Source organism: Octodon degus, unplaced genomic scaffold (genome assembly GCF_000260255.1).
Source record: "Octodon degus isolate 3935 unplaced genomic scaffold, OctDeg1.0 scaffold00139, whole genome shotgun sequence".
Classification (NCBI taxonomy): domain Eukaryota; kingdom Metazoa; phylum Chordata; class Mammalia; order Rodentia; family Octodontidae; genus Octodon; species Octodon degus.
This window is the reverse complement of record NW_004524715.1, coordinates 6,940,619-6,960,249: the sequence shown is the minus strand read 5'-3', so window position 1 is coordinate 6,960,249 and position 19,631 is coordinate 6,940,619. Positions and strand designations below refer to the sequence as shown.

The 19,631-nt window shown below is 34.4% G+C and overlaps 1 protein-coding gene across 3 annotated transcripts in view; it reads right to left on the bottom strand.

Annotated features, from left to right (window-relative positions):
• Positions 1-710: 710 nt before the first annotated feature.
• Usp15 (ubiquitin specific peptidase 15) overlaps positions 711-19,631 on the bottom strand; it is a 124,500-nt gene continuing 105,579 nt past the window's right edge. For all 3 annotated transcript variants that reach the window (XM_004641637.3, XM_004641636.3, XM_023701708.1), the window contains 11 exons: positions 19,059-19,142; positions 18,883-18,977; positions 18,610-18,801; positions 15,905-16,020; positions 15,464-15,736; positions 15,030-15,100; positions 14,597-14,712; positions 13,892-14,041; positions 11,579-11,682; positions 6,119-6,207; positions 711-2,671 (listed from right to left, as the gene is read on the bottom strand). In XM_004641637.3, coding sequence (XP_004641694.1) covers positions 2,489-2,671; positions 6,119-6,207; positions 11,579-11,682; positions 13,892-14,041; positions 14,597-14,712; positions 15,030-15,100; positions 15,464-15,736; positions 15,905-16,020; positions 18,610-18,801; positions 18,883-18,977; positions 19,059-19,142 — 1,473 coding nt within the window. In that variant the 3' untranslated portion in view covers positions 711-2,488. The remainder of the gene's footprint in view (positions 2,672-6,118; positions 6,208-11,578; positions 11,683-13,891; positions 14,042-14,596; positions 14,713-15,029; positions 15,101-15,463; positions 15,737-15,904; positions 16,021-18,609; positions 18,802-18,882; positions 18,978-19,058; positions 19,143-19,631) is intronic.

The following is a 19,631-nucleotide window of genomic DNA, read 5'->3' as shown; positions in this document are numbered from 1 at the left end:
TATTGAGTATACCATACAGTTTACAAATTTGTTTTCTGTAAAACTCATGATCTCATTTGAACTTTCAACACCTTATGAGGCAGACAGTATAACATATTTAGAGGTAGTGAATATCTGAGTATAGAATACTGTACTGGCTCTACAACAGAGTACCAAGCCTGGGGATACCAGTTAAATGATCTGTATGTTGAGTCCTCCATATAAAGTGTGAAGATGATGACTGTGCCTATCATATAGCTATTGTGGTATTAAATGAAATAAAGCACATGAACACTTTAATACAGTGCCTGGTCTATGGTAAAGGTTCAATAATTGCTAGCTACTACTGTTACCTTTGTCATACGGTCAAGAACAACCTAGTAAAGATTATATGCGTACTACCTGCATCACCTGTGTTACTTATCTTTACAGTATTATCTTTCTGAACTATTTTTAAAGTTTATTTGTGCAGCTAAAATAATATTTGACAGATTTATTGCTGTACCTCCAAGTTTTAGAAAGTATCTGGCAGAAACAAGTATTTTATGAATGAATGTTTAAGGTAAAAAACCAACTTTAAAATATGTCCTTAATAGTTGGATTTACTTTGCTTTGACATGCTTCCCTCTTTATTATTAAAACTAAACTATAATTAAACAGCATAGCATACAGTCATCTATCCATAAAATAAGGTTTTAAAAAAGATTCAGAGTAAGAAATAAAAGACTAAATAAGGCCTTGAATAGCTTTATTGAAATCTGTATAAATAAACATGCACATTTCAAATGTAAACTCAAGTGAACCCAAGTGAGACAAAATTTTAACCTCTGTCATGCAGGAGGTTAGTTTACATTAAAAAAAAAAAAAACAACGAAACAAAACAAAACAAAAGAACAAAACAAAACAAAAAACAAAAAAAGAAAAAGAAAAAACCGAAAGCAGCTTTTAAAATACCAGGATGAAAACCCAGCTTTAATATCAAGGCATAAAGCAAAGCCACGATCAACATACCTCATTTATCCTGGTCAAATGCATTTTTTCTTTTTACTTTTAAATGCTAACATAAATAAATAATTTACCAAAATGTGCACTCACAGAGTGAACTTTTATTTACAATACACAATTTATAATCTATTGTATTTGATTAGTTCAAGTGAAGAACGCTATACTTTTTGCTTTAGTAACGGTGGGACACAAAGCAATTTCTCAGGTAGTCAATATGTGAAATGTGCCCCAGCATTTAGATTTTCAATTAAAGGCAGTATTGTATGCCAATCCACAATACATTCTTTCAACTAGATCAAAGGGGAAAAAAAGCAGCAAATGAAACTGTTTCAAATGTTCACATATATATTTGGCATCCTGGATCCTTGAATGTGATGAACTGAAATTAAATTCAAGGTTCATATGCTGTATATACCGTACAGGTTCTGACTCTGGAACATGCAAATGCCATTGCTCTTGTGACAAGTTACCTTCTGAGAAAAGCTGTAAGGCTATGGTGAATTCCATCAGGAACACACAAAGAAAGTTAACAGACCTACCTTTATAGCCAATCGATTAATGATTTAAAGGCTAGTATATGAAAAAAACTCTCATCTAAGCTCGATGCAATTGTTACTATGGTACAGAATAATACTGAGTCTGTCCTTATGTTACAACAATTAGGAGAGCTATGTTGTCAAATTACCACAAAAATGGGGTAGAGAAAAACGGCAAAAATTTTAATTTTGGACCAACACCAGATTAAAGATATGCATTCTAAAGCAAACGAAACTGAATGTTTAAAGAACAGATCCCCCTACTAGTGAAAAATACTTACATGTAACTGAAAAATGACTAGATGGAGCGCGCAATCTAGAACCTGTTTCCATAGTGGCAGCAAGATGAATTTAATATTCTAGATTTGTAATGATACTACAAAAGGAAACTACCTTTTCAAGATTATTTTATGTATCACGATTTAGGTTTTTAATGGGCCCTTATTGTTTACCAGATAAGACTTGAAAATTTGGTTTTCCACAGACACTACTGCAGTATCTATGCCACGCTGACACTGCAGCTAAATATTGTAGTATTATATGGCAAACTAATGTACATGAACTAGAGTATCCAAAGAGTTCTGTAATAGTTTTCTTGCAGTATTAGAGCAAAATAAATGACCAACATCCACAAATTTAACATCTGTCATCAATTAACTCACATCCAAAAAATTAAAGAAAACATAATTCATCAAAACAGCAGCAAACTTAAAAGGGATTTATTTGTGATTTCCTATATATATTTAGCTTGTAAATACAAGACTGTAAATGTATTAAGAGACAATTTCTGTTAAAGTTTTCATTGTGTTTCACTTCAAGTACTGCACAAGTTAAAATCTGATAAAAGATTTACATTCGGTTATCTGAAACTCTCCATCTCAGACTTTTGTTTTAATGTGGTGGGTAACTTCACTTTCATGGACACCACCAACAAGAAAGTCTCTCTTTTATGGCTTCTAGGACTTTCGTTAATTAGTGTGCATACAGTTTTCATTTTCTATATCATTGTCATTGTCATTGCTATCTTCATCACTTTCTAATGGGACGCCTGTGGCAGCTGAAGCACCTTTAGTTTCTCGGTCAAGAGGAAAAAAGCCAGTTCCACTGAAAGTGTCTTGTCTCTGATAGAAGAGTACATATGCCGCTTTGGACTGTCAAAACAAACAAACAGTGTTAGAATGTTCACGATTCTTAAATGTCACACTAAACACATTAAGAATTTTTAGCTGGTAACCAATTTTGGTGACAAGGCATAAATCAAACAGGAAACCCACATATAGTCAAACAGATGTTGTTAAAATTGACTGTAAGTAACTTTTATAAATAAAGAATTGTAGGGCTGGTGAGACAGCTCATAAGTGTTTGCTTAGGTAAGCACAGGGGCCAGGGATCAATCCCTTGCACCACATGCCACACTGGCCCTGCCCCTGGGTATGCTGCGCCAGCAATGGAGTCCAGGTGTAGTGGTGCATGCCTGTAATCCCAGCACTAGGGAGGCTGAAAACAGGAGGATCACTACGAGTCCGAGCTGCGTAGTGAGACCCTGCACAAAAAAAGAAAAAAACAATGGTTGCTGGAATTAAAATGTCATCCTCTATGTTATTTGAGCTAAGAAATAAATGCAATGAACCTAAGTTTAACTTAGTTCTAAAACACAAAATAAAGATTTATGCCTTTCTCTCTTTTGTCTAAGGAAAAGGTCAGATCTATCTAATACTAGTTTCATCCTGTTTGTTTTAATTTTCCTACTGGATGAAGAATGTTTTTGATCAAACATCACTGTGCATCTTTGTTGAGGGAGGCACTGCTATTCTTAATCACTGTGTATCTTTAATGGAGTCCTCATCTGCTACTTTTGACATCGTAAATCTACCATTCTACTCTTATTCTAGCTGTGACATACCCCTCTCTTCCTCAGTGCCAGGCTAATAGTCTGTATCAATTACTCCCTCTTATGCATACTACTGAATTCCATGCCATCTAACTTGTGCCAAAACCATTCTAATGAAATGGCTTTCTGTAGAATTAACCTAAAAAACCCCCAAAAGGGTGCCTTTTAAAATACTTTTGGTTGGGCCAGGGAGATAGCTTGGCAGCATAAGCGCCTGCCTAACAAGTGCAAGGTCCTGTGTTCGGTCCCAGGTACTGCCAAAAAACAAAACAAAACAAAACAAAAAAACCCCAAAAAACAAAAAACCCTCTTTTGGTCAATTTTTTTGTCTTGCTACTTTTCATTAAATAGTTTTTGGCTTCTGTTAACATCACTTTTCAGACTCTTCTGTGGGCTCACTAAATCCTAACCTTCATAAATACTAAGTTCTGTCCTGAGCCTACCTTTCCCAGTTTTTGTGCCCTCACTAGGTGACTCACTCATGCCTATGGCTTCAACTGCTACTTAAGGCTGACAACTCAAACTTACAATTTCTATCAGTTCTCAGCCCTACATGCCAGTCTTGCTAGTGCTAGTGCATGATGGAAATGTGTACAACATAGCTGTCATTCAGGCATCTCCAACTTCAACACTCATCTTTTTCCTATAGTCCCAATTTTGGTGAATCATCTTCAACTTCTCTTTCTCTGCATTTCTTTCCATATCTTTATTTATATAATTGTGTTACTTCCCCATATTTCAAATTCATTCCTCCTTTGTTGATTACTATCACTAATTCTTTAAATTAGTGATAAATGCCTTCTTTACTCAGTCTCTTCAAATCTATCTTCCTTTGTGTTCTGAGATGTAAGATATAAATTTGATCTCACTATACCAATCATCTAATGTTTCACACAGTCTTAAAAAGAAATAAAACCAGGATTTCAATTTTCTTTATCTGAACACTAAATTTACCTCCAGCCTAATTCTCCACCTCCCATATTGTTTACCAAGAAGTTTTCAGTCACAACAAAATGTTTGCTGTTCCCCTAAAATATCATACTGTCATGTTCCTTGTTTTTGTGGGTAGTGTTCTTTTTGCTTACAACACATCTGCCCTTCTTGTTTAATTTGGGGCTATTTGTACTAGCAGACTCATGCCAAACAGCAATTTTACTACAAGGACGCCAGGGCCCTGGACTTTTTCCCTTAAACCCAAAGTCTGAGTTGAGACAGCAGTTTCCTTTCTATGTGGCCAAAGAAAGCAATTTCATGGAACTTATCATATTACAATTATTAACTTGTCTGCCTGTAGATAGTAAGGTGCTAGAAATCAGAGCTATTTTTTAACTCTGTTTAGAATGGAATCTTATGCACAGTTCATCCTAAACAGTGTAGAAGTTTATAAACATACACTCTCACAGCTTACTTATCTATAATTACTCAAATAGCTGCAGACTAAATAATCATCATTGCTAAAATTTATGGTAACACCTACTTAATATATTTTATACTAAGATAAATTATTTGAAGGCAGAATTGGGCCAATGACTAAAGAGATATGACTGTGGGCAATTTTAGATGCTTTGATCATGAACACAACTGCAAAATAGAGGACAAAAGAAATAAATTCAAACAAACTAGAAATGTTCACACATATACGCCTTTTAAAATAATGTACTGTTCAAGGTTTGTTCTAGGTTTGTGTAAGTATACTCTATTATGCTTGCAAAACAATTCATGTATATGTGTGATGATACAAACATGGTATTGGAGGAGAAGGAGAGGAAATGAAAAAATTCAAAATTATCTTAGGTCTATTTATGCAATGAGAGATTAAAGACATGACAACCATTAGCTCAGAAACTAATCTGCTTTTATAAGCTTTAAAGCATAAGAAACTAAAAAGCTGGTCTCAGTCCTCAGGGAAATATGTAATTTAATTTGTGAGAGCACAGGAAACATCATTTTTTGTAAATGGTAACCAATGGGTAAAATTATAGAGATGTAAAATTTACATAAAAAATCCTTGTCAATTTTCAGCTTTTTAGAACACACGATAGTCACATGCCATGACTGTAAAAAAAAGTTCTCCGATGTGAAGCACAACAAATGTACATCATAAATGAATCATACATTTGATTTACAAAAGATCATTCATTTTTCTAATCTGAAAGCAAGTTAATCTTAAAATTTTTGTTATTATTTAGTTATGCTATTTTAATTTTATCTGTCATAAGAATTATACATCACATGTATGGCAAGGCACTGAAAGATCTCCTCAATATTAGTATTCTGGCTTTCAAACAGTCAATGTCTAAAAAAACAGTTAAATCTACTTTCAAGATGAAAATTAATTTGCATTAGAAATTCTACTCATAATGAAAATGACCAACATTTTTTCACATTGCAATTTGTGCTTCTTAGGGGGTAAATTTTAAAAATAAATTTCCACTTACAGGACAATTTTACGTTCTTTAAAATCAAAGCAAACATCTCTTAACTAGTAGATTATAGACTGTATGTCCTATTGGCCTCTTTTATCAATACAGTGTGTGTGTGTGTGTGTGTGTGTGTTTATTTCTGGGGACTAAAGACAAGGCTTCATGCAAATAAACATTCTGTACTACTGAGCTACTGTAACCATATTATTTTTCTTTTTTTTATTTATAAACATACTTTAAAACAGTTGATCTTTTTTTTTTTTAAAGATACAAGGTAAACTTACCACTATTTGGTCTTCAGATGCAGTGGAGACACTACTGTCATCAAAATGATACCATTTTCCATCATCTTTGTTTTTTGCAAAAGCAGTATCTATGGGAACATATAATTACTTCAGTGACTAAAATGTATGATCCTCAAAACTATATTTGCCCGTACAACGAATAAGTTTAAAATTACATGATAATCATTATACGAGGACTAATTATTATACATTTGACAAATGAAAGGCTTTTAGAATAACTTCCTAATATTTATATACTTAAGATAGTTTTCATTAAGGCTGAAGCTTATGATTTTTTTTTTATCCCAGGGAAAACCAGAATAGATTTTTTTTAACTCAGAGAATAATAATCCCAATAATGACAAACAGTAGTTAACATCTATGTAGTAACTATGGTGTACCAGGCATAGGCCTATGTATTTTTAATGTATTATTTTGTAAAGGAGGCATTATTGTCATTCTCACTTCAGAAAATGGGAAATTAAAGCTTCAAAAAAAGATCTGTTCAAGGCAGTACAACTGTTATGCAGCAGAGTTAGGATTTAACCACATATCTATGTCTGATCCAAATTTTGCAATTTTAACTACTGTTTAAAATTTCTCTATATATTTTTTCTGACAGGTCTAATCGATAATTTTTTGGGGGAGGGCGGGACGGTACTAGAAAACGAACACAAGACTTAAATATTCCAGTCATTTTACTTTGAGAAAGGGTCTTGCTAAATTGCTAGGCTGGTATGAAACCTGTGATCCTTCTGCATGAGGCTTCTAAATGACTGAGATTACAGGCATATGCTACTGTGTCTACGTGATAATCTGTAATTTTTGGTAATATTTTTAAATATCTGGGGCTGGGGAGATAGCTCAATTGAATAAGCGCTTCCCTGGCAAGCGCAAGGGCCTGAGTTCAATCCCTGGCTCCGCAAAAGAATAAACAAATAAAATAAAATATCAGAAACTTAGTCTTTAATATAAGCATAAGTATATACACAATATATACAAAGATAGAAGTATACACTTATATAATTCTCATTTCCAAACACAAATTATTCCTCTTGCTTCAGTAATTAAGAAATTGAGGGGTTATGTTTGGTATGACTGAAATCATACAACATACTTTCTATTAAATTACTTGACTGCATGATATTCAGAGGGAAATAAAATTACTTTAAAATAAGTTTATGGGGGCTGGTGGGATGGCTCAGTGGTCTAAAGCACCTACTTAGAACAAGCTTGGCAAAGCACAGGACCATGGTTCAGTCCCCCAGCACCACATGCCAGCCAGCCCCGCCCCCTGGTGGGCTGAGCTGGCCACACACACACACACACACACACACACAAATAAACAAATAAAATTAAAAAAAAAATAAAGTAAGTTTAATGTTAATTTAGGATAGCTCTTCTACCTTTGAAAAAACTGCGCTAGTGCTAAGATAATTTAAATGAAAAGCCAAACAATCAGCCAGCCAATCAAAAAAAAAAAAAAAGACAATGACTTAATATATAAATTGCTTACTTAACAATATTTGACACGCCCATGCAAAGGAAATGTCTTATATTCTACCTGCTGTCAGTTTCACCTCCCCAAAAGTCAACCAAGGGAAGAAAAACTAGAAAAATGGGGGAGCGATGGACAAAGGGGGAAAAAAAAAACCCTTGGGTGTCAGGGGTAATGAAGACAGGTAAAAAGAAATGTTTTTTTGGGGGGAGGGGGCAGAACCAGGGATTGAACTCAGGCCGTTGCGCTTGCCAGGGAAGCGCTTATTCTACAGAGTCATCTTCCTGGCCCCAAAAGAAAGCTTTTAAATTTGACATGTGAGACAATCATTGCCTAGTCTCTTGTCACAGAAATTAGTAATCTCAGGTCACTTGAATCAGAAGTGTAGTGCTTAAAAGTCCTGTTAGTCTAACAAAATGTCAACTAATATGGCTGGACTCAATGATTAAAAATTAGCCTATACAGAAAGTTAAAGGAAACAGCAGTGGGCTAAAGAAATTCCTTTGAGTATGCCCTCCCCCAAACCCTTTCCAACTATCTAGGACTTTTGCTAAACTGTTCCTCTGTATGCTGTATTTTCTTGTCCCCTATCGTTTCTTTTCTTTTTCCCCCCATAATTTTATTGAGAAACAAAGAGCAATGAGACAGTTTCAAACCAAATTGGCAGGACAGTTTCAATAATTAACACATTGCATACATTCTTCCTAGTGGTTAATTGCTGTACAAGATGCAGACATGATATCCTATTTATAAAAACTATTAGAACAAATCCCTCTATTCATTAAGAGAATGTAACTATATATCTATCCCATCTATTTTGAATACACAGATACAAAAATGGACATTCATCTGTATCCTCTTTTGTTTAGTTCCGTTATTTGAATATTATAGGTGTGCTAACTCAGCAAAATATTTTAAAAGAGTCCAGTAGTCCATACTAGTATTGGGTCTTCCGCTTCACTGGCAATGTTAGAAATTGTTGACCTGAGTCCCCTACAGCTCAACATAACAGCATGGCTTTACTTCTTATATTTCATTTTTATACTTTTCTGCTGGATGGTTAAGACCAAGGTAAAGCAGGACCTATGCAACAGGAGTTGTAGCTTTTTGGTCTGAGAAGGTCAGTGAAATCCCCTCAGGATTTATCCTGAGATCCTGTACCTCAGATTGTACATCCTTTGTCAGTGTCAGCCATGTGGATGAGTCACGGCCATTGCTTGGCCAATGTGCTCTCTGTGAAAGCCTGAGAGAATGTTTTCTTTCCATGTGACTCTCCTTAGGCACACTCTACATCATCGATCACTTTCCTCTTTGGGCCCATAATCTCCTTGATCAGAAAATTTGGGACACTGCCGAGTTACATGACGTTACAGTACAAGTTCTCATATGTCCTGAGTCTTAATTGACCTTGGAAGGCTAGGGCCAAAATGTTGGCTTTCCTTGCAGCCCTCCTTTTTCTCTAATTTTGGTCTGCAAACTTAGGTTGTTAACCCTCCAGAAAAGAATCTTATTGTTATTACCATACAACCAAGGCTGTTAAGCTTAACCTTACTATCTGTCTGCATATCAAACATCTTAGGCATAACATGGAACAGGTATTTTTCATCAAGTATTGATACGTTGAACTTTAAGTCCCCACAGAATATGATGAAAAAACATTTAAAAATTAGAATATATTTTAAAAAGGCATAAAGAACTATATAATTCTTATGTTTACATGTAAGTCCAAAAATCTAACCATATACAATCTTGAAGCAGGACAGTCCCTATCCTTTCTGAAATCAAACTGCGTGTTCACTGAAGCCTACTGTGAAGGCATGAGTTCATTAATCTGATGCAAGATCACTGTGAACTTTGCATTTACACAATAAAAGAAACACATCCTCAGGTTGAATAAAAAGACAACATCTAATGATGTGATCTATATAAGAGATAAATCCAACAGTTTGCTAAAAAGATATTTAAAAAACCCTAATGTAACAATTATAATAAAGATGGATATTAAGTCCCACTCGGGGGTAAAAACACAGAGAAAGAACCATTGTAAACATAAAGACAATTAATCATGCCAAATAGCAACTGATAAAACTGTTGGGAGAAAAAATAAATCAACACTTAAGAGACAAGAAATTCCTCTGAGAACAACAAAATACAAGCAAGTACACACAGCAATGCTTTGAATACAATGGGCAAATTTAAACTGCTGGAGACATAGGGAACTTTGTGTCCAAATGAGGAAAATCCAAGAAACACAGCGTGCATGAGGCTAGCTCAGAAGTGTCAAACTCTTGAAGATTAACAAAACACAGAGCAGGCTTCCAAATGCTAACACAAATTAAGCACACAATGGCAGTATAAAAACTCCTGTCTCTCAAAACAAAGTATCTTATTAAGTAACTCAAGGCTAGCTATGCATAAAGGAAACAAAAATACACAGAATGGTAAAGATAATGAAAATGTTAATTTCAAAATTTATAAGCTAGAAATAAAGCTGGATTCACTGGAAAATTTATAGTTCTAATCAAGGCCATTAAAATAGTAGTATGGGGGCTGGGGAGATGGCTCAGTAAAATAAGCGCTTCCCTGGCAAGTGCAAGGGCCTGAGTTCAATCCCTGGTTCCGCCAAAAAAAAAAAAAGTAGTAGTAGTAGTAGTAATAATAACAACAACAGTAGAAAGCAGAGCTGGGGATATAGCTCAGTGGCTCAGCACTTGCCTGACAAGCACAACACTGAGTTCAATTCCTGGTACCAAAAAACAAAACAAAAAAATCCCCCAAGAACATAGTAAAATCGAAGTCACAGGAAGAAATATGTAACAAAGGTAAAGAGAAAAATGAGCTCTGAGGGAAGAAGTTCAGTATGAAACAGTAAAATGAAAAGCTACGTCTTTGAAGATTACTAAGATTAATCTCCTAGATGACAGACAAAAAGAATTAAAAAAGTAAACAAACTGGAAAACTTGGATGGAATGAATACATTTTTGAAAAATAGAAAATGTCAAAAATACAAATAAAAGGAAAGAGAAAACTGAGTAGACCAATAAACATAAAATAAATGGAAGCATTTATGTAAGTTAGAGTCCTTGACAGGTAAACTCCAGAAGGTTATCATGAATACTTAAACCCAGATTGCACTTGTTATCCAGGAAGTAGAAAAAAAACAAAACAAAACAAAACATTGCAGCTTGTTTTCTGGACGTAATCTTGACAGTAAAGTGAAACAATAATAAAAAATACAAGATCCTTTTACATTCAATGAAATGTAACACTATTAATGAAATAAAAAACGAAAAAGATATATCCTAGTAAAATAAACAGTTCTACAGAAAAATCTGTCAAGCACAGATCAGACTATAAAGAACCCAGAGAGCAATCTGGCAGCACTTGAAGACTTTTTAAACCTGACGACCTCAATTCTAGGCACACAGATCAAAGAAATACTCACATATTGGACCATACAAAAATTGTGGGTATCATTCTTATAATGGCAGAAAATTTAAGGCAGTCTGGATGTCCATCATGAAGTGAATGCCGAGAAAACTAAGGTAGAGGTGAACCATGACTAGCAGGGAGCAACAAACTAAGCAGATACCAAGTAACTGAATGCCTACATGGTAAGAGCAAAAATACCCACTGAGACTACAAGTGAACAAATATGCGTGAAAGCGAATACAGGTGATTTATAAAAGCACATACAACAAACATGCTAGAATGGGAAAGTGAAGAAATGGGAAGGACAGGTATCCCAAATGGATCACCGGTGCTCCTTCCTGTGCCTTGAACTAAAGAATATGATTAACAGAAACAGGTTTAAAAGCTGATTTACTCATTAATCAGTACTGGACAGCTACTACATGCAATATGCTTTTGGCATTTTAGAAATAATAACTACTTTAAGGAAAAAAAAGCTTACAATTATTCAAATACTACAACTTGGGCTAAAAGGTAAACTGTCGACTTACAGTGTCCTCCTCCCATCCCTCCATAGTGGTTGGAAACAGCAATCAAATTATAGCGGCAGGGACCTGCATTTGGATTAATTAGGAATTCTGACATGTCCAAGTCACTGTTTAAAAAAGAAGACAAGTAAATTTTATATTTTTCCTAAATTCAATCTTAAAACGTGATGAACGCTACTTCTTCTGCCAGTGTTGATATTCCCTGATGTTTCATTCAAGAAATTATCAAGAGCCAACCAACTTTTAAAGCATATCATATATGTATCTTTGAGATTTGAGTACTTTGGCAAAATTCTGTTTAGGGGTTGGGAATTTAAAAATGAGTCAGTGATGGTGGGGTGATTCGAATGAATATTTTTATGCAAATGTATTTACTTTTCATTACATAAGCAAAACAATCGCTAGCATTTACTATCTGAGGCCAAAAGATTTTTTTTCCCCAATAGATTCTTTTGATATTAAAATAATTTCCAGGGATACTTTTCATAGGGAAAAATAAAGGAACAGTGAAAAGTACCCTCTTAGAAAGTTTTAAGAATTTAAATATATTAAAGCCCAATTTTCTCCAAGATTTTCTTAGTTTTGATAACCTGTATGGCAGAAAATGGGCAATATCCTTCGAATGCAACTGTTTATAACCTATGGTGTATGAATCTGGCATGTAACCATTTTGTACATAGTTCAATATTATTTCTAGGCACTAGTGCTCCCCACCCCTTGCAATACTGGGGACTGAACACAGGACCATCGCATTAAACTATATTTCCAGCCCTTATCTGGAAAAAAGTTTTCTGAGATAAAGTCCCCCTATGTTGTTAAGTTGTGCAGGTTGGGCTCAATTGCAAATTTCCTGCCTCAGTTTCCAAAAGTGACAGGATATCAGGTGTGCACCATCATGCCCAGCACAGATATATTTATTGTTTTATTTGGTACCAAGAATTGAACTCAGAACCTCACACTTTCAAGGCAGGAGCTATGCCACTGAGTTATATCCCTGGCTCAAACACGTATTTAGAATTTGAAATTACTGCTTTTTAGTTAGCCAAATGTAAGACCAACGACCACGTGGGTCCAAAGGGCATATTCCTGCAATCCTAATACCCTGGTGGGCCAAGGCAGAAGGACAATGAGTTAGAACCTAGCTTGGGCAATTTAGCAACTTAGTGAGACAAGATAAAGAGGGCTGCTGATATAGCTCAGTCTAAAGACCCTGAGTCCAACCCTCAGTACCACAGGGAAAGAAAAGACCAAATGTCTACAACAGAGTCTACCTTTCTTGTATTTATATTATCAACATGCTATAATTTTTGAAAATGCTAATGGCTCACAGTTTTGTTAAAGACAAACTAAGCAGCCCCTCTTTGTCCAGTAATTGGACTGAGCAACCCAATGAATATTTTATTTATCTAATTTAGACATTTTTACTTTGCAAAAGTTTTTTTTTTTCTTTTTGGTAAGTTTCAGAGTCTGGGCTTGAATCTGCAGTCGTTCTGGCTTAGCCTGCCAGAATGCTGGCAATAATTATATTCCACAATGTCTGGCTCCAATAAATATTTTCAATTTTACATCATCTATATTCTTCTAATCACATTTAGTATACATGTCTGTCTTCAGTATTTGTCCACTTACAGTTTCAAGTACATTTTGGTGCATAGATAAGATAAAAGCAAAAAGAATATTGCTGCATGTTCTTTTTCATGGAGACAGTATTAAATTCTAATTGAAAAATATGTGATGAAGTTCCTCCTGTTAAATGACTAAGTGAAAGAGAATACAAAGTTATCTACTGTTTTTCTGAATTTCTCAACTGTGTTCAGTGAAAAGTAGAAAAAAAGACTACAATCATCCTGTCTCCACATATCTTTATGCCATGTGAGTCATGTTGCACAGTAAAAAAACTGAAGACAACTCAAATGATAACTTATTTCATTACGATGTCCTTCTCCTAAATCCATCATTCTACTTTTATTTTATCCCTTTTTAGAAAAAAAAACCAGTAGGAATAACTGATGAGAAACAATAAAATAATTCCTAGGAAAAACAAATCACTGAGTTGATAAAGTTTCTTAGAATTACAATGAACCCAAAAAGTTCTGTAACAAAGAGTTATACATTTTTTAGAAAAACATTCCTTTTCCCTTGGTCTTTGGGAATTCCAACAGGTGTAAAATTTCAATCTTTACAAATTGTTAGTACTACTCAAGTTCATAATCTAAAACTCAATCCAATGACACGTGTTTACTCAGATATAACAAAAAGCATGACAGAAGTGTGAAAAAGGATGCTCAAAGTTTATCAACTACAAGTTAAGCTTACTTGATAGGAAAATCAACTAACGTATCCAACTTGTCTCTCATGTATCGACTGTAAGAAAATCGTTTGAGATGTACTACAAGTACTGGAGGGAGGGACCATAAATCCAATTTCTTTGTAGCTTGCTGATGTTCTTTACAATTTGGACAATACCTATAAACAGAAAGAAGTATTTAAATCTTGATAGAGAACAAACAACAATCAATTTCCATTAATAAAAGCAGTAACCAACACAAACAAATACTCTGGGAAATTCTAGATTTTCTTTCTTCAGTAATTATTGTATGTCAGCCTGAAAGCAACTCTTACCATTTTTATTTTCAGAATAATTTCTAACCATTGTAAGTTAACACAGAAAAAAATGCTGAAAGAAATGTGGGTTACACTATTTACATTTCAACATGGTAAAAAGACATAGATGTGCGTGGAAAAAGACAAATGTGCGTGGAAACTCAATACTTGTAGGCTCCAATGGAATGATACTGCAAAATGGTGCACTATATTTATCCTACAAAGCTTCTCTCAAAACAGTAGTGCAGCTAAAAATTTTATGATATAATAGGAAAATGGAAATTACAATAACGAGATTAAAGCCTAACACTGTAGTAATACTTCTAAAGACACTCTCATTGCTATTAATATAACTTAAGGAAATACTGACTTAAAGTATTAAGAAATTAGAAACAATTATTTAACCTTGTTTCTTACCAGGGATCTTCAGCACCTAGCTTTTCTTTCGTTGTAAAAAGTTCAATGCAATCTTTTAATTTCACAAAAGGCTTTTTAGGAGGTTTATATTCCACACTTTCATGTTTTTCAAAATCCTAAAGAGAAGTATTTCTTGAGTTAAGAGAACAAATGAAACAAAACTCATTTTAGTGATACCATCTTACTATGAATAATAATGAAAACTCCTAAACTTTCTCAAAAGACTCATAAGCTTAAAACTGAGATTTATATAACACTTAACTCTTAAATTTATATGGAGAGCAATATGTAAATAGGAAATAAAAGTTCATGATCAATCTTTTTACAGGCAAAACAAACATATCTAATAGAAGCAACACAATGTAACAAAACAATGATAAGCTCTACTAATGAAACTAAATCAGTAAAATGTAAGACATAGTATGGGACGTACCTCAGCAGCATTTTCATCAAAGTATCTTTTTTTCAATTCAGGATCCCAATCCAAAGCAAGAAAAGATCTTTCTAAGGTGGAAAATACAATTTTTCTTTAAAATTTAGTATGCTTTAGTATTAAAATTAATGTATTTTAACAATAAGATATATACCAGAATAAAAAAGAAGTAATCTTAGGTGATTAGGGAATAGAGCATTACCAAATCAATCACTGCAGTGTTTTAAAAACAAAACAAAACGATATAGAGCTTAAGCTTGAAATGCAACCTCACATCAATAAACACTGATAATATGTTTTAGGCTATCTGAATATTAAGATCTAAAATTTCAGGTAAATAAATGGCATTTTTTCATAAGGCTAAATTTCATGGATTTTTCTTAAAAATTTAACACACACGGCTCAAATTGAGGCCATTTTTCATAAATACTTACCATCTAGCCTAAGCTGCCTGTCATCAAATCTTATATGCCTGATATCATCTTTGATATAGTTGATATCAGTATTGCCTAAGTTGTTGAACTGGAATGTAAACAATCGTTTTTTGTGTCCCGTGAGCTGACCCTTGCAAGTTTCTTCAGTACACAATCCATTTTCAGAATCATTATCTCCTCCAACTGAATCTTCAGACTGGCTGTTCTCATTTTCTGAGGGAAGTTCTTGATCCTGGCTGGATTCATCATCTGGTTCATCTGTTTCCATTTCACCTAATTTCAGATATTAGAGATTTTAAATAAACACAGTATTACATTTAAAATTTATTGTTACTTTTCACAGGTGAGCAGATTCCTTTTTATTTCACAATCTCTATCACTTCAACTTTTTCTCTGAGGCAATAAGTAAAACGCTTCTACAATTTAAAAGGAAAGTCTTACTTGGTGAGCCTTCTTCATGTATGCCATTGGGACCATTTCCATTAATATTTTGGTCCTTACAGCAATGCAGGGATCCTTCAGTTTCTTCAGTTTCAGTAGATATTTTGACGTATCGGCTTAAATTAAGAAAATCAAACAAGTTCAACCAATGAACAAAGGTTTAAAAACAGAATTTTTTACTTTGTCAATAAAACAAAAATCTTCTGATGTAGTAACAGTGGTCAGTTAGTAGATTCAAAGATAAATTCAAGTTTATGATGTGGCATCCAATTTGTGTTTTATCTATATAGATTTGTTACTTCTAAACTTTTACATCTTTTTAAAAAGTTTGTTGTAAATAATCTCTCAATTAAAAAATACTTCTAAAAAAGTTCCTCAGGGCCAGGGAAATAGCTCAGTGCAATAAGTGCTTGCCTGGCAAGCACAAGGTCCTGAGTTCAGTCGCTGACGGGGGGTGGGGAGGAGACTAAAAAAGTTCTTCATTGTTTTATTGCTTCTAAGTTAGACTGAAGGGTTTTTTTTTTTTTTTTTTGCTCCGAATGCCTTCAGGGCAGGTTTGGCTGGCTGGAGTTGTGGGGATCGAACCACAGCAACCTGAGCCTGACTGCTTTGTGGAAGCAGCCACTTAAAGAACTGAGCTAAGGGGCAGGCCCCCCATACTTCTAAGTTAGAACACTTGTATTTGTTTAACTTCCATTTTTTTGATTTTAAAGGGAATAAAAAATAAGAAACAAAAGATAAAAAGTGATACAAAATGCCAAAACAGGAAATTAATGGCTATTAAATTGCCTATTGTTATCTTCAAAGTAGTTCACATTAACAGATATAAGCATGTAAAACTGGTAAAAACAAATTAAAGTTAAGCATGAACTATCCCTTATAATAAACCAACACAAATTAGCAGTAAAATTATCTTAGCTATCTCGTGTACATAAATATATACACGAGATGACTATATAAATATTATGTGTAAATATTTTTTCCCACCTTTTCTTTACTCCTTTCCCTAGTAGTTTCTTCCCCTTTCATAGTATTTATTGTACCTTTCAGATTTACTTTCAGGTTCTTACACCAGGGAGACAATATGATATTTACACATGTTGGTGTAATTTATTTCACTTATGAGTATGGCCTTAAGTTGTACCCATTTACCTATAAAAGCCTCAAGTTTTTCTTTATAGCTGAGTAATAATCCATCGTATAAAAATATTACTTCTTTTCCATCTATTCCTCAGCTGATGGGCATTTCGGTTAGTTCCAAGATTCAGCTATGACAAAAATTGTGCTGCTATAAACATGGGTGCACAATATATTGCTGTTATGTTTTCAATTCTTCTGGGGAAATACACAAGAGGTATCTGGGTACAGCTGAGTAGAATGGGACCTTCAAATCCTAGTTTTCTGAGGAATTCCCAAACTGATTTCCACAGTGGTTGTAGCAGTCTACACTCTCAACAGTGGATAAGCATTCCTGCTTCCCACAGCACAGCCAGCATTTGTTATTGGCTGACTTCTTGATGACAGCCGTTCTTTCTGGGGTAAGATGGAATCTCAGAGTTGTTTTAATTTGCATTTCTTGAATGACCAATGATGAATGTTTTTCATGTATTTACTTGCCATCTGTATTTTTTCGTCTGAGAGGTATTCAGCTCAGATGCTCGTTTTTAGACTGTGTGAACTCTGGAGGCCTGGTTTTTATAATTCTTTATATGAAGAACACTTGTATTTGAATAATGTGTTCAGAAAATTATTTTTGTTGATGCTGGCGATGAAATACAGAATACTGTGATCTTTACATACATGTCATGGAACTTCAGTAATCGGGTATACAAGAAATAATACTAAAACATTTCAACTATAAAAATTAAAAGGGATGAAATGCTACTCATGATTATAATTCAACTGAAGGTTTTTAGGAAGTCAAAACCGGAGGCTAATTTAATAATCAATCATGAAAATTTATTCTTTTTCTTTTTTGCAGTACTGGGTATCCTTTTTAAATAATTAGCCAGTTTCCAAATTGGTAGTGTACGTAAAGAAATAAAGTATAAATTATACTTATGATAGATTTCTATTCCCTTTGAATGGAAACTTTTGGTATAAATCAGGTAAGACTACATACACGTTTCCTGGGCTTGACATTACCACAGAAATGTGTTATCTGATCTGTACAGTGGATTAAACTATAATCTGATTCTCACACCTTCTTTTTCTTTTCATATGATCCAGAGGATCAAACTCAGGTTTTCACACATGCTAGGAATGTGCTCTACCACTGAACTATAACCTTAACCTTTATAATTTGATTTTTAAAACTGCTAGTTGTCTAAACAAACCTGTGGTAATACAGACTTGTTTGGTAACATTCTGGTAGTGTCTTGCATGTTTATTTTTATTTTGCATTTTAGTCTCATTTATTTTTTAAAACATGGGTAGGGCCTGCAAGATAGTTCAGTGGTCTAAGCATCCGCTTTGGCAAGCACAGGGACCAGGGTTCGATTGCCGGTCCTGCATGCTGCACTGGCCTGACCCTTGAGGCATGCTGAGCCAGCTACTGAGTCTGCAAGTGGTGGCACATACCTGGAATCTCAGCACTGGGGACACTGAAAACAGGAAGATCACGAGTCCGAGCTGTGTAGTGAGACCTTGTACCAAATACGTAAGTGAAAACAAAACAAAAAAACATGAAATCTTCCACCACTTACCACATTCTCAAAAGCAGGAGATTATAAAGTTTATCTTCTGTATTGTTTCGTGGTACAGCCATAAGAAAAGGCTGACCAAAAAGTGAAGAACCAGTATGGTGCGTATAACTTGAGTGTCTAAATTTTTCTCTTAGGCAAACAGGAATAATCACATGCTCTGTATCTTCTGTCCTATTGATATTAATTTCAAACCTACAAAGAAAACACTGACTATGAATTCCCAAAATTGTTATGCTTTTCTCAATATTTTGCATGATAAAATTTTATACTTACACATAAATATCATCCCGTTCCATAATACTACTAAGGTTTTCATCCACAGCAAATATTCTGTGAAATCTATGATTGTATATATCAGTAACTATCATCTAAAAGGAAACAAATTTTTATTAAGCTGGTTTTACAACACTGAAAACTAAACATCAACTTCAGCCCCAGAAACATCTTACCTTATCTGCAGGTACTCCTGATAAACCAGACAATGCTGTACAAAGATCTAGTATATTTCCAATTTTGGGAACAACCACTTTGTACTAAAAAACAAACAAAAAATTGTAATGATTTTATTACCATGGACAAAACATTGGGTAGATGAGAATGGCCTTCTTTGACTTAGAATGTCTGCCCCTAGTCATGCTATACCTAGGGTAAGTGGCCAACTTGATATTTCCTAGCTTTATGGTTCCTTGGCTCCAGTCAAACACCTCTACTTGTAGTCAACATCCTTGACTTTGCCATTGGAGAAAACTGCTTCATTTCTGCTGATATCTTAAACTTTGACAAGGTTAGTTTCTAGCAATTACTACTTGCTTCTCCTGGAAACATTCTTTTATTCTTGGCTCATGCTAAGATTTGTAGTCCTTATGACATGTGAGTCCCCCTGATGATTTCATGTACTTCCATCTGGATCCATTTCTATTATACTACTGCTAACCCTTTAATGTCTTTGTTACTAAATTCTACTTTAGCCGAACCTTTCCAGAGCTGTTCAGATATGCTGGAAAAAATATCCCCAAGTTCAG